Below are 14,068 nucleotides of genomic sequence, written 5' to 3' on the forward strand. Positions count from 1 at the left end.
GACTGGTTTGAGGTAGCAGAGCCGAGGGGTTGGTCTCTGGCTGACTCATCATCATCTTCATCGTCATCATTTCTGTCTCTTTTTCTTCCCAAGTGAGGAAATCACTGAGTCTCCTGCCTACCTGAGCTCACCCCTGTCTTATGACACCTGTAGGGATTTGGTTATCCTGGAACTTTTGCAGTATTCAGACTTTTCTAATAATTTATAAAAAAAAGCTGGTTGGGAGGAAGAAGTTAACAAGGTCGTAGAGTTTCCATGAGAAACTAAGGAATACATGAACGTAATAGGTGCTGCATTGAAATATGTGCAGTAAAATGTTTGTATTTAGGTGGAAAGTTCTTATTAATATGAAGGTCTCTGCAGGAAGTCTCTCAACTCCTCAAATCACTTCCTTTGTCTCAGGCACTAAAAAAAATTCTGAGTCCTTATCTGTACTACTGAAGAGAACATTATACACAGCTTTATAATATTTGAAATAATATTAACTGCACTCAAATAAATTAGAATAAAAAAATTAAATTTGGATTATGTTGTTTTCCTGCACAGAAAGTGTTTGTACTAGTTGTCCAAATTGGTTCTATTGCTGGAGAAAAGCAGATTGTGACTTAATTTTGTAAACACTAGGATGTATTTTGTAAATAACTGGGCTGGTTGTAAGAGAGTAACTTTCTTTTATTGAAAATCTGCTTGATTTTTAGGGGCTAAAGGGAGGTAACCAGACACCTGCACCTTGGAAAGCTCTCGCTGTCGTAGCGCTCTGTAGGGTGGTACTGTTATGTTAATGCTACAGCAGCAAATACATTGGGATACAGTTTACAGGATGCCGACGGTCGAAGGTCTGCGCAGCGAACAGAACTTCACTGCACATTGGATGTCTGAGAGTTCCCGTGCCGGAGTCCTGTTGGATCCTAGTTTTACTGGTTTGAAAATCAACGAAGAAAAGTCGTTATCTCGACCTGAAAACGTCACGGCTTTCCCCGATGAAGGGATGCATCCTTCAGACAGCCGCTCTGTAAGTGATGACTCCTTGGCTGAAGAGTCTGGCATCCCGTGTAGACTTCAGCCATATACCCCAGAGATGTCTTTTCCAGCAGCAGGTAACGTAGAAACCTCTCAGGCAGACTTTGTCCGTGCTGAAGGGGACTGTTGGAATAAATCCGATCGCAGCGATCTGCTCTTACAAAAGCTTGAACAGGTAAGAGTCCTAGAACTCCCTGACGTGCATCCGTTAAGATTTATTTTGTTGCTCTGTGTCATTTGGCTTACTGGGAAGTAAGCAAACCTTGGCAACGTGTAGAGCGCGGCGAGCTTGAGGAGCCGGTCCAAAGTCACTGTTGGGCCTGGATGAAAGCGGGTGTCCTCTTCACAGCGCGCAGCCATTCAAACTTTTGTGGTTTCCAGCCGGCTCAGGGTCCAGGTTAAAGCGTGTGCTTGTGTGCCGCGTACGCAGCGCGCTTATTCTCAAAATCTTCTTACCCGGAAAGGTGCCCGCAGTTTTACAGTGTTCCGTTTTTTTTGAAGCTGTAGAAATGGGGTGCTGGTCACTGTAGTGGCAGTGCTTCCCCACACGCGTTCGCAGCGCGGTGAAGGTGTGTGTTGGTGTGTCTACAGCAACATCTTCCGGTAGTTCTCAGAGCAGGTTCGCGCACCCCTGTACCAGCTTCTCTCTAGATGGAGATGTTAGTGTTGGGTGGGATGAAGAATCCAAGACAGTGGGACGAGTGCTGGGATGTGACTAGTTGTTTTTTCCAATGCAAGTATGTCAGTTAATCTACCGTAACGGGCTGTATGTTCGCTTGTAGCTCTTCCCAATTATTAGATATAAATCGAGTGAGCTGCAAGTGCTAGGTTAAGAATCTCACCTCCTTGTCCAATCGGTTAGCAGCTCCCTTAGCACAAATTCCTATCTCTGCTCACTCAAGTGGAGAGAAGTTTGTGTGTCTCTAGAGTAGAATTCCACACCTTACCTGATGCTTCAGAAGTTTTCTCCTGTATTTTACATGAGAGGAACCTTTTCAGCATTGTCAGCAGTATCCAGCAGTGGCTGAATGACAGGTAGTAGCTGTTTTAATGGTATCTGAAGGGGAATTATGAAGTCTGCTGTCTTAGAAAGCTGTTGACGATCTCATGTATTATAACAAAATAAACCCAGTGCTTGCAGTGGTGAGTGTAGTTTTGGATGTATGAGCAATTTTTCAGTTTGATTTTTCTGAGGATATTATTATCAAACAGGCAGAAGTCTGATTTCTTTAATAATCCAAGTGAAGTTGCATAGTGCCTTCTGTTTCCACTGGAGTTTTAAGGGACTACAAGGGAAACTGAAAGGAATTTTTTCTGACCAAGTGTGGTCTGACTGTGGACGGATTTAATCAGGCCTCCTGTCCTTCCTTTGGAGGAGCTGGAACTAGCCCACATGTGTGTGTTGGAGATACAGAGATGAACGTGGGGGCCCACCACCCGTCGCTGTAGGGTGCAGAATGCTCTGCCGTCATAAGGCCCTCAATGCTGGTTTTGAGGCAGGGCCAGGGACTCCTGCTGTACAAGGAAATGACGACTGGATTACTGCATTTAATCAGTATTTCAGTTCTTCAGCAGCTTCATGAGTCTTTAATATTTGAGAGCATTGGCTCTTTTTCCCCTTTCTTGGTCCTTTGTATCAGTACTGCTCACTCTAACTGAAGTCTTGGAGAGAGAAAAAAGCCCCAAAGCAGAACAACCCCACGCTTTTTTCTAAAGCTGTGATTATTATGAAGTATTTCACATATTAGTAAGAACACAGTGTCGTAGAAGTTCACGTTAAAAGAGCAGAGTTTGAATGTTTTTCCCGTGCGGTAGAAATGAGCGTTCCAATTCCTGTTGTTTGCGTATTGGTCAATTAAAGACTAGCGGAACTGTTAACTGGGCAAACTGGAAATAACACCTATATTCATAGATAGATAGAAAAGTTCTTAATTTCCTTCGTGTTACGCTTAGCTAATGGACCACCTCTAAAACAAGAAATACCTGTTGTCCTGAGGACACTGATCCTCTGGTACTCTAATTCTGAGTAAAATTTTTTTTAATTTGAAAAGCTGAAGGAACTGCAACAACAGAAACAGGAACAGCTAAAGAAACAACAGATGGAGCAGCTCGAAAGGCTCATGGAAGAGCAGCAGAAGCTCCTGAGCATGGTGTCTGGCCAGACAGCAGTTCTCGGTAAGCGGAGGAAGAAAGCGTGTGACGTACTTGGAGTAAACCGAAAAACTTATTTCCCCGTTAAAAGCTGGAGGTGTATTCAGTGTTCTTCATCTTAAGGCTACTTGATTAGTCAGAGAGAAGTGCTGCATCGCTTCAGCGCCTGACGGTTGAGTGCCACCGCAGAAGGAATACTGTCCTGTCTTTAGAAGCTGCCAGCCGTTATCGTAACTTGGACAATTTGCGCTATGATGGGAGCCCTTGTTTCAAAAAAACGTATTTTAAATAGAAGAGACAGTGTAAATCAAACAGTTGCTTTCCTTTCTGATTAGCTGTCTCTCACAATTCTTTTGATTGCTCTGAGCTGTCAGTGTATCCAGGTGAAGTTGCCCCTCCTCGTTCCTGGTCACGCAGCACAGATTTGTTCGGGTGACGAACTGAACCAGGCCAGGGAGCTGCTCTGCGTTTAAAAACAGGCTCTCAAACCTGTGTCAGTTTTCCAGTCTCGTTTGCTGTGTGCAAAGGGAGGGGACAGTGCTGAGCTGGAAGAAGCTTTCAGAGTTGAGCAGGGATATTGTCTCCTCTTGGCAGTATCAGCCCAAACTGACTTAAGCGTTCATCTTCCTTTCACTCTGCCTACCTGAGAAAACCAATTTAGGGCTTAGCCCTGCGAGAGCAAAATCCAGGTTGACTAATCACTTATTCTTGATCAGTGACGTTGGGATGGAGCCTGGTGATCAGTTGTGCCCTGCAGTGCCATTTCTTTTCTCCCGTGGAACCGTGGTGGTGGTACAAACGTAATGACACAGCCATTTCCTCCTTTTAATTTCAAGGCTACACTCTACTGGCTGAAAGTCAAAGGCATCCAGCAGGCTTCAGAGCTTTACACCAGCTGCCATCGTCTGGGTACCAGAATATCTTCGAAGACAGAGCTTACGCTCCAATTGTTTCTCCACGTGCACAAGACAGTGATTTTTTACAGAAGCTGAACAACAAAGACTGTGCCTTGTCTTTGAAGAACAGTCTTTCAGCAGTGTCTGCCTGTGAAAAACAAGGTTTGGGTGTGCCTCTGAAAACGCAGAATTGTGTGAAAAATGAGGGAGACAAAGATATTACGGGTTAGTCATGGTGTGTGGTGGGGTTTTGATCCCGTTGTAGTTACTGAGCATAATTTTCTGCTACTTGCTGTGAAGATTTTATACGAGTGTTAGTTTCCTCAATTTGTTGTTTGGTTTACTGACAGCTTACAGAGCTCAGAGTGTTCCTGTGACGTCCAGGCGAGCTCTGTTAAAGCAACATGAGACAAAAATCAACTTTTGTCTGTATGAAATGCTTGCCTGTTTTAGGAAAAAATATAGTCACTGTAGCTAAAGCTGGTGTGTAATGAAGAATGGGAAAATAGCAAATGATGACGGGTGGTGGGCAGCTGAATTGCTTGGGCTGAACTGTACCCACATTTTCCTGTGGCAAATGGAAAATAACGATCTCTCCATGGATACAGAATGTCTTCAGACCAGCTCTCTTGTGAGGGCTAGTATCTGAACTGGAATTAGGGATCAAGATGGATTGACAAGGCCCCACTGTAGGACTAAAAATTATTTGTGCCTCAGAAACAATGCACTGGAGTTCTTTATCTTTCCTCCTCTTCCCAGTTTTACCGCTGGCACCATCGTGACTGCTCTGCTGTATGACTGGCACCTGTAGGACTGCTCCGCTGCTGTGACTGGAGCGGTGGTTTTGATTTGAATCTAGCAATTTAATAAACCTTATTAACCTGTGTGAGATTGCATTTCATCGTACTTTGGACCAGCTTTAAAGCTTTTAATCGGAGGGCGTGTTTTAAGAGGACGTGGAAGGATAAATCGATCTTAATTTATACTTACATACATGGGAAACAGGAGATGAGATAAGAGAGCTCTTCAGTACAGCAGACATTCAAATTCGTTCAGTTGTTTTTGTTTTTTAAACCATAAATTAACTCTAGCAGAGAAGATTAATAATTAGAATGGGTTATTTAAGGTCTGTGGAAAATTTTTACTGCATAATTGGATGTTATTTAAGAAGAAAGCTCAAATTCAAATAAGAATTAATTTGGGGAAATCTTAGGTCTATTTTATGTAGGAATTCAGACTACATTACCGTGAAGCTTCCTTCTGGTTTTAATCTGACCTGAATGCTGCTTAAAGTATGAGCTGAAAACTGATTTATTGTTGCGGAGAAAAAAAAGTTCTGTTAATTTCACAGGAAGAAACATGTCATGTCCAGAACAGAAGATGGACTTATTAATGGAGAGTGAAGATCATCACCTTGATCCTTTACGTGTGGAAAGTGCAGATCTCTCTGAAAACTCCAGCGGAGGAAATTTGTGGACGAATACAGAGGAAAGGTAATTCAGACCGTTATTATGGAGTTTTTGTCAAATAACACGAGTTTGGTCAAATTTGGAGTCCTGATTGAAAGAGTCTGGTATTCTGAATTTGTGTAGCTTTCTCAACCACGAATTCCATTTTGCCAGGTACTGTGGAGGCCAGCAGTAAGAGAGGTTCTGGCTCAAAACCGCTTATGCTGTGAAAGATGTGCTCTTGTGTATTGGCTGAAGAGGCACGTGCAGTTTGGGGTAACGATAGCTCAGAAACAAGTGCGTCTATAGCTTAGTATAGAAACAGTTTTAATTACTGTTCACAGTTTGCTTTATTACAACCTCCTATCCACTGTTACATGGTGAAAGGAGTAGCGTGAAGGAGGAGTGTAAGTCTGTGACGTTTTAGTTTATTATCAGGAGTTACGTTTATCTAAATGTCTGTATATGGTTAAGAAGTAATAATAGTGCTTGTGGCAGAAGCCGCCTCATGTATGGTAAGAGCTTTGTTTGTGGAGTCGATAGAATAAAAGTAGTGTTTGCCAGTAGTGTTTTAAAGCTCTGCCTTGTCTGTTGGGTCATCACAAAACCCAGAAATGCTTGTTTCGGGCTGTGGTGGGTGGGAAAAAACCCCGAGTGATGCAAAGGCAGCCACCCCACCTCCCACAAGCAGACCACTGCCCGCTTGGTCTCTGAGCAACAGCTACTTGGAAGACCAAGCCCTCGGTTTTTAGTGCTGATCATGATGTTAGATGGCAAGGAATATCCCTGCGGTCAACTTGGGTCAGCTGCTCCGGCTGTGTCCCCTCTCAGCGTCTTGCTAGCTCCCAGTCTTGCTTGGGGGCAGTGAGCAGCACAAAAAACCAAAGAAAGCTTTGATGCTGTGCAGGCAGCGTTCAGTTATAGCCAAAACACCGGCGTGTTAGCAACACTGTTGTAGTCCCAAATCCAAAACACAGCCCCACGTGGGCTGCTGGGAAAGCTCCCTCGCCTCAGCCAGGCGCAGGACTCCTGTGAAGCAGGAGGGGTGTCCCGGGGGAGGTCAGGATCGCAGGCTCAGTAGCAGTACTGAGTGATACCGTAGACATTGGCAGCATCATTAAACCACCAGGGGAAGTTTGGTGCTCTTCGGCAGAAGAAAGGGTGACTGAGAAAACCAATGAAAGAAGAAACAACAAAACCCACAGAGAGTATCCTTTAGGGGTGTGTGTGACCCGGAGCAGGGATTTGGTAAACTCAGGAGACAAGCAGCTGGGGTTATAATGCATTTCTCAGATTAACTTCGACAGTGACAAAGTACCTCCTCATTTGTCACCTCTTCTGTAATTACACCTGAGGTCTTTGAATAGCAGTGATGTTAAATATAGTTATTTTATATACAAATGTAAGACTCCATTTTTAACAATTTTTTAACAATTTTTTAAAATTACACTAGACCTATTAAAGCTGCGATTCAGGAGAAGAAACAGACATTTGAAGAGTTCCTGGAAGAACAGATACAACTAGAAGAGCAGCGGCTGGAGCAAAAGAAGTTGTTACAGGTTATTTGTTTATTTTTTAACTTTTATTGTTCTTTATATATTGTGCCAAGATGTGATAGGTGCTTTAAAAATGTGCAAGAGAGAGTCTAGCATTAAAACGAACACTGAATGCAATATTCACATGCTTAAAAATAAAGAAATAAGCCCCAAATACCTCACTTGTTTAAGCTGTTTTTAGAAATGCAGTAGAAATGTATTGTAAAAATTCCTGCTCATATCTGGGATTTATTTGAAGAAATCTTCAAACTGTGTAATGGCGTTTTAACCTTTTGTGTTTTACTTTTCCTCACCACTTGTCAGGAGACAAATGGACTGGCCATTCAAAAACCCGCGATCAGACGACCCTTCCTGAGAAGAGGAGAAGGCTTGACAAGATTCACTAACGCTAGATCTAAAGTTACAAAACTTGGAGAAAACACCCCAAAACTTCAACAAAAGGCTTCAGATGACAGGAATGTTATGAAAGCGGACAGATCGCAACTACAGAAGAAAACTCTGCCTCCCGGCAAAGAACAGGTTTCTGAGAACCCCTTTGCACCGTGTAAGAAGTATAACCACCCTGATACAGCAAAACATTGTCCCGTTCAGAAGAGCCTGGTGCTCAGGAATCACAATGGAAAAAATGTCCTGCCATCAAAACCAAGAATGCAGCCAGGAAAAAATCACGATGGACAGATGAGAGATTCGTTCCCGTCAGAAATTAACAGCAAAATGGAAAACAAAGAGAACGCAGTCCAATGTGCCAAGTCTAACGCTCGCAACACTGGAAACAAATTACGTGACGCAGAAAAGCCTCAGTTGTCTTGTGAGCTGGCCAGAGCCTTCCCTAACTGTAAACGTCCCGTAGACCACTCCGTAAAAGATTCAGAACTGTCTTTTGAACTCTCATTTCAGAATAAGCTAGAAAGCTGGGAAAAAGAAAAAGAAAAAGAGAATCTAGAACTGGATGAATTTTTGTTTCTAGAACAAGCTGCAGATGAAATATCTTTCTCAAGTAATTCCTCATTTGTGCAAAGGCTCTTAGATCAGGGTCAGCAGACTTTGAAAGGTCGTAGAATGTCTTCTACCCCTATCAAGGTGAAACAGGAACAAGTAAAGGTGCTGGCTGCTGAACTTACAAATAAGAAAAATAAAAAGGCAGACTGCCTGGCACAGGGAAATAGAGGCGACAGAGCGGTTACGCATACAGCCTCAAATTCAGGAGCAGCTTTTAGAATGAAGGATCCGTTGAGTAAAACGGACAGAGTGATTGTTTCAGGTTCTTCCACGACAGCAGCTCCTGCCTTAAAAAATAATCCATGGATTGTAAATGAAGAGAAGAGCGAGGGCAGTGGTGATACCACTACAGATTCTGAGAGTGAATTTGAGACCACGTTAAAGCATGGAAATGAAGATACTGAGACATCCTTTATGAGCCACAGAGAAAGTGATCCAGAATTTTTTGGAGGTCCTGTTACAGACGTCATCAAAGCAAGCAAAAATGGAGATGCTGACCTTGGCTCGTCAGACGAAGACGGCAGTGCGCTGTCAAAGAAAAACGTTAGAACAGCTTCAGACCATCAGAGAAGCGTGTCTTGTATAAGCAGGAGTAAGTTTGAGTTTGATGATGAAAGAACATGGAGTGATCTTGATGAAAATTATGTGAACAGTGATTTCCCTGAAAAATATACTAAAATACCTTTACAGATGGACCTTTCCATTAAGAATGATGCAACTGTCCCAGATAAAGCAATAAAGAGAAAAGTTGCCTCAAAGAGGGGAGATGAAATGACCAGGGAGTCTGCAGCGGACGGTGACTCAAGTGGGCCCCCTGTATCCGACCTGATGATGAAACTGTTTCCCGCACTGAAAGCGAAGCAGAAGGCGGGCTGTCATCCAGAGCGTGGAGTCGTATCAAAAGTGGAGCAGGAGCCAGGAGGTGAGAGAACTGCAGCTGGTAGGAAATGTTGAAGAAGACATATATTACAAGTCTTTCCTCCTAACACTTAAGCTTCAACCTGACGTTTCACTGACGGGTGTAAGCACAGACTTGTGCTGCAGGGAATGGCCCTGTTCTCACCTTTCATCTCCTCTCCTGGTTGCATGTCTGATACCAGATCTAACAGCTCCGCGGTTTGCAGAATGAGTACGATCAGTGAAAACACCTTTTCATAGAGGCTATTTTTCTGTCAACTCACTGAACTAACTTTTATCTCGAGCTGCCTGATCGCTGTTTCCAAATGGAGGAACGTACCAAAGGCACGTTGAAAATGAAGCGGTACCTCCCCTTCCTCCTCAGTGCACTTTTATCCCACAGTAGGGTGGTGCTGTGTGCTGGGAGGTCAGCTTGTTCCTCTCATAAAATACGAGGGGGTGTCAGCCCCATCCGTATTTTCTGACAGTAGGGTAGTATCTAGAGAATTCACGTGGAATATGGGAAACGTGGGTTCATTTTCTGCTTTGCCCAAGTTGATTTTGACCGTGTGGCTACGGACCGGGGAAGGACTGTCCCTACCTAAAAGCGCCTGTGGAAGCTGTTGCCTTTATGTGAGTTTATTGAAAATGCAGTTGCTCAGTGAAGGGCTGGTGGCACGGGCTGGTGGCACAGGCTGGCGCTTAAATCTGTCCTCTGTAAAGAGGCAAGATCTTCGTTTCAAACTCTGCTCCGATGAATGTTTATTTTGTGGTGTTTAGGTTTTTATCAGGCTTTCATATGAAAGCTGCTACTTCTGCATATTGTCTTGTGGAGAAGTGATTTTGTAGGGTTGAAGATCGCCGCTGGATGTTGCTTGCAGGAAGAGGGGTAGAGGGTTTCTGGTGGAATCTTTGAGCATTTAAGGGTGAACGAGCCAACTACACTGCAGTGTCAGTATTTGGCTCTTCTGTTGCAGATTCAGACTGTTAAAACCCTGCGAGATTTAAGGAGTGACTGAACAGGAAAGTGGGATGGAAACAAAGGCCACAAATCCTGTTATCGGCCTCTGCAGGAGGTTTTGCACTGGTGACGGGTGCGAGCAGACTGCTGTGATATACCTTGGAAGAACTTCCTTTCCCGTGTGAAGCTTGGCCCTTACACCTTCATTTGACTTCTCCAGCTTGATGTGAAGTCCTTCACGCTCCAATTCCTAATAGATATTTAGTTCTACGAAGATGATAGATAAACTCAGTGTTCAAGGTACTTGAGCAAACAGTGCAGAGTGCTTTAAAACGTCACTTCTGTGTTATCTGAACAGTAGAAATTTTTGGCAGTACTACTGCTACCTCTCAAATGGTATCACTTGATATTTTTGATTTGTGTTTTAACTGCTGTTGATAATTGTCTACTTCAGCCTGACGGCTGCAGCTTAGATAACTTATATGTGGCTGTTCTTTGACAGGAAACACCATTCCATCCCAGGTCCTGAGAGAGAGACTCGCTGAACTGGAAGCTGAAATAGAGAGATTCAGAGCTGAAAATGCGAGTCTAACTAAGCTCCGTGAAGAAAGAGAGCGTGCCTTGGCACACATCAGGTAATTCTTAACTGCACCGTTGCGGTGCGTGTTCCAGACGAATGCCCAACAGCACCGGCAGATAATTGCTGTGTTTCGGTTACGGTGGAGACATAGATCAAGAAACCGTTGTTGCTCTGTGAGTATATTGAACTGTAGTTACTACTCACACACACATTATAGTACGACGAGCCCGTGCTAGTTCAATGTGATACCGGTAAAGGCTGTACTCGGGGGAACTGGTGTGCTTTTGTCCTGAGTGGTAACACAGACCTAAACTGGTCTTCCAAAACTGGTCTTCACGCTAACATGATGCTCTTCCTTTGGATCGGATGAGAATCTTTTCATTTGAACTGAGGGACTTAAAAGTGACACACAGAGCAGAGTAATTCTCTCGGGTGACATTAACGTGGCATACCTATTCCTACCAAAGTCACTTCTGGCTTTCTTCGGGGGGACAGCACCATGTTGTTGGCTAATGTTTAACCTGCGACCTCCTGCTGTTAGATTATTTTCCCTATTTATTTTTTTGCATAGAGCATGGGGAGGGAGTTTGAGAGGGAGAATGGGGTTCTACTGCTTTGAAGAATGCTGGAAAATTTTAGCCAAAGCTTTGTTAGATTCAGGATAACTTTTGTGACTAGAAGATATAAAAATAGAAATTACTGGACTTCAAAGACTGTGTGGCAATTCTTACTCCTCAAATAAGTAATACCATTTGTAGGTAAGTCTTCCTGGGGTAACAAATGCAGCATTGGAATCAGTGACCATAAAATGCAGAGTCTTTTTTTCTTCTTAAAATCCAGATTTGAAGTAGTTCTGGGCTAAACCAACAATTTTGTTTCATAATTATAGGAAAGAGATTGCAGACTTCCAACAGCAGAAAGCCCAAGAACTGGCTGAAATAGAAGAATATAAAAAAAAGGAAACGAAAAAACTGCAAAAGGAGCGTAAAGTTTTTGAAAAATATGCCACAGAAGCTAGAGCAATTCCAGATAAAAAGGAACGCGATGAAATTCAGGTTTGAAAATATATTCTTCTAGCCCACACAGGAACACGTAAATGAATTTAAAGGCAGTGAAGGACTAAATTCTAAGTTAACTGAAAGGCTGCAAGTGATTTCAAGATGGGGATTGTTGGTAGGCGTGGCCTGACTGAGGAAGGGACATACCGTCTGCACGACGTTGTTTGATGATTTTAGGCCAAACCCCCCTAACGAGCAAATGTTTTTGTCATGTTTCCACACTAAGAACTGCTTATGGCTGTGGTAGTGTGATCTTCAACTTGGATACAAAATGCCTGTAGTTAACGTGAAGTTTTTATTCGTGGTCATGGATCAGTACACAAACCAAAGCTGTGTTTGTGTTTTATTCTGTCTGTAACTGTGGACCCGTAGGTGTAGTCATCTGCCATTTTCAGAGTTACATTTTGTGATTACTTTTAGATCTCTAGGTGTCAGAGGTGGAACAAGCGGGTCTTGTTTCTCCGTTGTCAGGATGAGTGGTACCTGAGACGTGTAGACAAGCTGTATAAAACATCACTCATGGATGTCTCCTCCTTCCCTAGAAACGTTCCTTACTTCAGCAGATTGAAGTAACATTTGCTGACCTGGCTGGGCAGATTCGCACGTGTTCCATGGCCTTGTGTCCTCCCTATTGTCCTGTGCCAAAATTTTTGAAGGGTCCTATCGAGGGTAGCCTTGAAGATTTCACGTTTCTGTCTCACCTGTATTTGTACTGGCCAGTCTATGAAGTGTAAAGGACACCAAGAGTACAACCTCCTGTGGTTGAAGTTGAGCTGAAGAAGTTGGTGGTCTATAAACAGTAAATAGCAGCTCTTCCCGAGGGGAAACGTCTACCTTTCACCCTCTGCCTCGTTAGGCTGATCTTATTTTTTTTTTGGGGGGTGTGTGTGCTTGTATTTCTGTTAGAACGTTAAAATCATTTCATATAGTGAAAAATGAAAGCTCTTTAATTTGTAAACATGCATTTTTCAAAGGCTTTGAAGCAGCAGATTGCAGAGTTACAAGAAGATTTTAAACGAAAAGAGGCAAAATGGTCAACCACCCATCGACGCCTGAAAGATCAAATAGAGGCTTTAGAAAATGAGAATATGGAGCTAAAAGAGGAAGTAAGAATCATGGAGAGGTTTCGTCTAGAAGCCTGGAAGAAAGCAGAAGCTGCTGGAAGCAAAAGGAAAACTGAAAACTCTGGGATGACTCTAAAAAGAGCAGAGTCTGTAAGTTACTTGGTGTTTTAAATTAATCTGTGTGAATATTCTTGAGCTTTGGAGTCCAGCAGCTACAACTTAGATGTTTAATTTACTACTCTTGGGATTCCACTAGTGGTGACAGACACGGAATTGTGTTAATGTCACATTCTCTCCAGATGTGAATGTTCAGAATGTGCAGCATCCGTTCTGTTGAGGAACTCACCTTAGACATTCAAAATGATGCAATTATAGGAGAAAAATCATAGACGGGAGGTAACCTGTGAGCCTCTGCACCTTCAGGACCAGCCGGGCAAAGCAAACTGCCTCAAGCAGTTACATTTTTAGCTTTGAAACTCTTACTCAGGTTTGCTTGCAGCAGATGAACATTCTGCAGTTGTAGGTGGCGAGGCAGCACACAGGAAGGGTTTCAAAGTACAGCTTGGGCTACAGCACACAAGCCCTTCTGCTGACTCCATCTCAAAAATGTACCGTTTGTCGAGAAAGCTTCCAGTAGATTCCACGTCACTTGTTGCCGCTGTACAAAGTGATGAATAAACGTCATGTAAGCCATGAGTAACTTCCTTTCTTCTAGTGTCCACCAGACAGAGGCCCCAGAAGTCAAACTGCATCTCCGCTTCTTCCAGTACCAAAGTGCAGCAAGAGAAACGGCACACGTTACTCACAGGTGAAAGGTATAAATGTTTGTCCAGTGAGATAACTCTGTTAACTCTTTACACAGAAGATGGATGTGGATTTTTTCTTGTATTGAAGAGACTGCATTGCCCCCTCTAGAGTAGGTAGAGAACTGTCATGGACTTGAACGCGTGGATAAACACCTCGCAGGGTGAGGTTCTGGAGAAAGCTGTGATGAGGCTGTTCTCACAGCAAAAATGCTTCTGGTGGCGTTTGGTGGTGTGGAGCAGAGCAGACGCTGCGTTCAGTTAATCCAGACTGGCATTCCCCACTGACGCTCTCCAGGATGCAGATGATGATCAGATGACTGTGTTGGTAGCGCTGGAACTGCAGTGTCTCTTCAGAACCACATCTGTTTCGGTGTGGGCAATGCCGTAGCAGGTGTTCCTGGCTCGCAGTTAGGAGGAAACGCCTTTGGCAGCTACACCCCTTCCTAATGAATAATCACATACTGGAAGTAACTGGCGAGTACTTTTTTGACACCTCTGACAGCTCAAGCAACTGTCATATTACCTGCTAGAAGAGTACGTTCCAGAATTGAAGCCCTTGCTGATTTTAATTTTTTTGGTGATCTTTCTGGCATGCGAGGAGAGACATGGGAAATGCCAGTGGGTTCCTGCTG

General features: G+C 43.5%; 1 protein-coding gene across 1 annotated transcript in view; it reads left to right on the forward strand.

The window, feature by feature from the left end:
• Positions 1–820: 820 nt before the first annotated feature.
• Positions 821–14,068, forward strand: part of CENPJ (centromere protein J) — a 16,064-nt gene continuing 2,816 nt past the window's right edge. The window contains exons 1-10 of the mRNA XM_010145683.1: positions 821–1,195; positions 3,072–3,195; positions 4,008–4,229; positions 5,419–5,560; positions 6,969–7,074; positions 7,375–8,992; positions 10,431–10,563; positions 11,398–11,563; positions 12,541–12,780; positions 13,346–13,445. Coding sequence (XP_010143985.1) covers positions 821–1,195; positions 3,072–3,195; positions 4,008–4,229; positions 5,419–5,560; positions 6,969–7,074; positions 7,375–8,992; positions 10,431–10,563; positions 11,398–11,563; positions 12,541–12,780; positions 13,346–13,445 — 3,226 coding nt within the window. The remainder of the gene's footprint in view (positions 1,196–3,071; positions 3,196–4,007; positions 4,230–5,418; positions 5,561–6,968; positions 7,075–7,374; positions 8,993–10,430; positions 10,564–11,397; positions 11,564–12,540; positions 12,781–13,345; positions 13,446–14,068) is intronic.

The sequence above is a fragment of the Buceros rhinoceros genome, unplaced genomic scaffold (genome assembly GCF_000710305.1).
Source record: "Buceros rhinoceros silvestris isolate BGI_N320 unplaced genomic scaffold, ASM71030v1 scaffold30460, whole genome shotgun sequence".
Lineage (NCBI taxonomy): Eukaryota > Metazoa > Chordata > Aves > Bucerotiformes > Bucerotidae > Buceros > Buceros rhinoceros.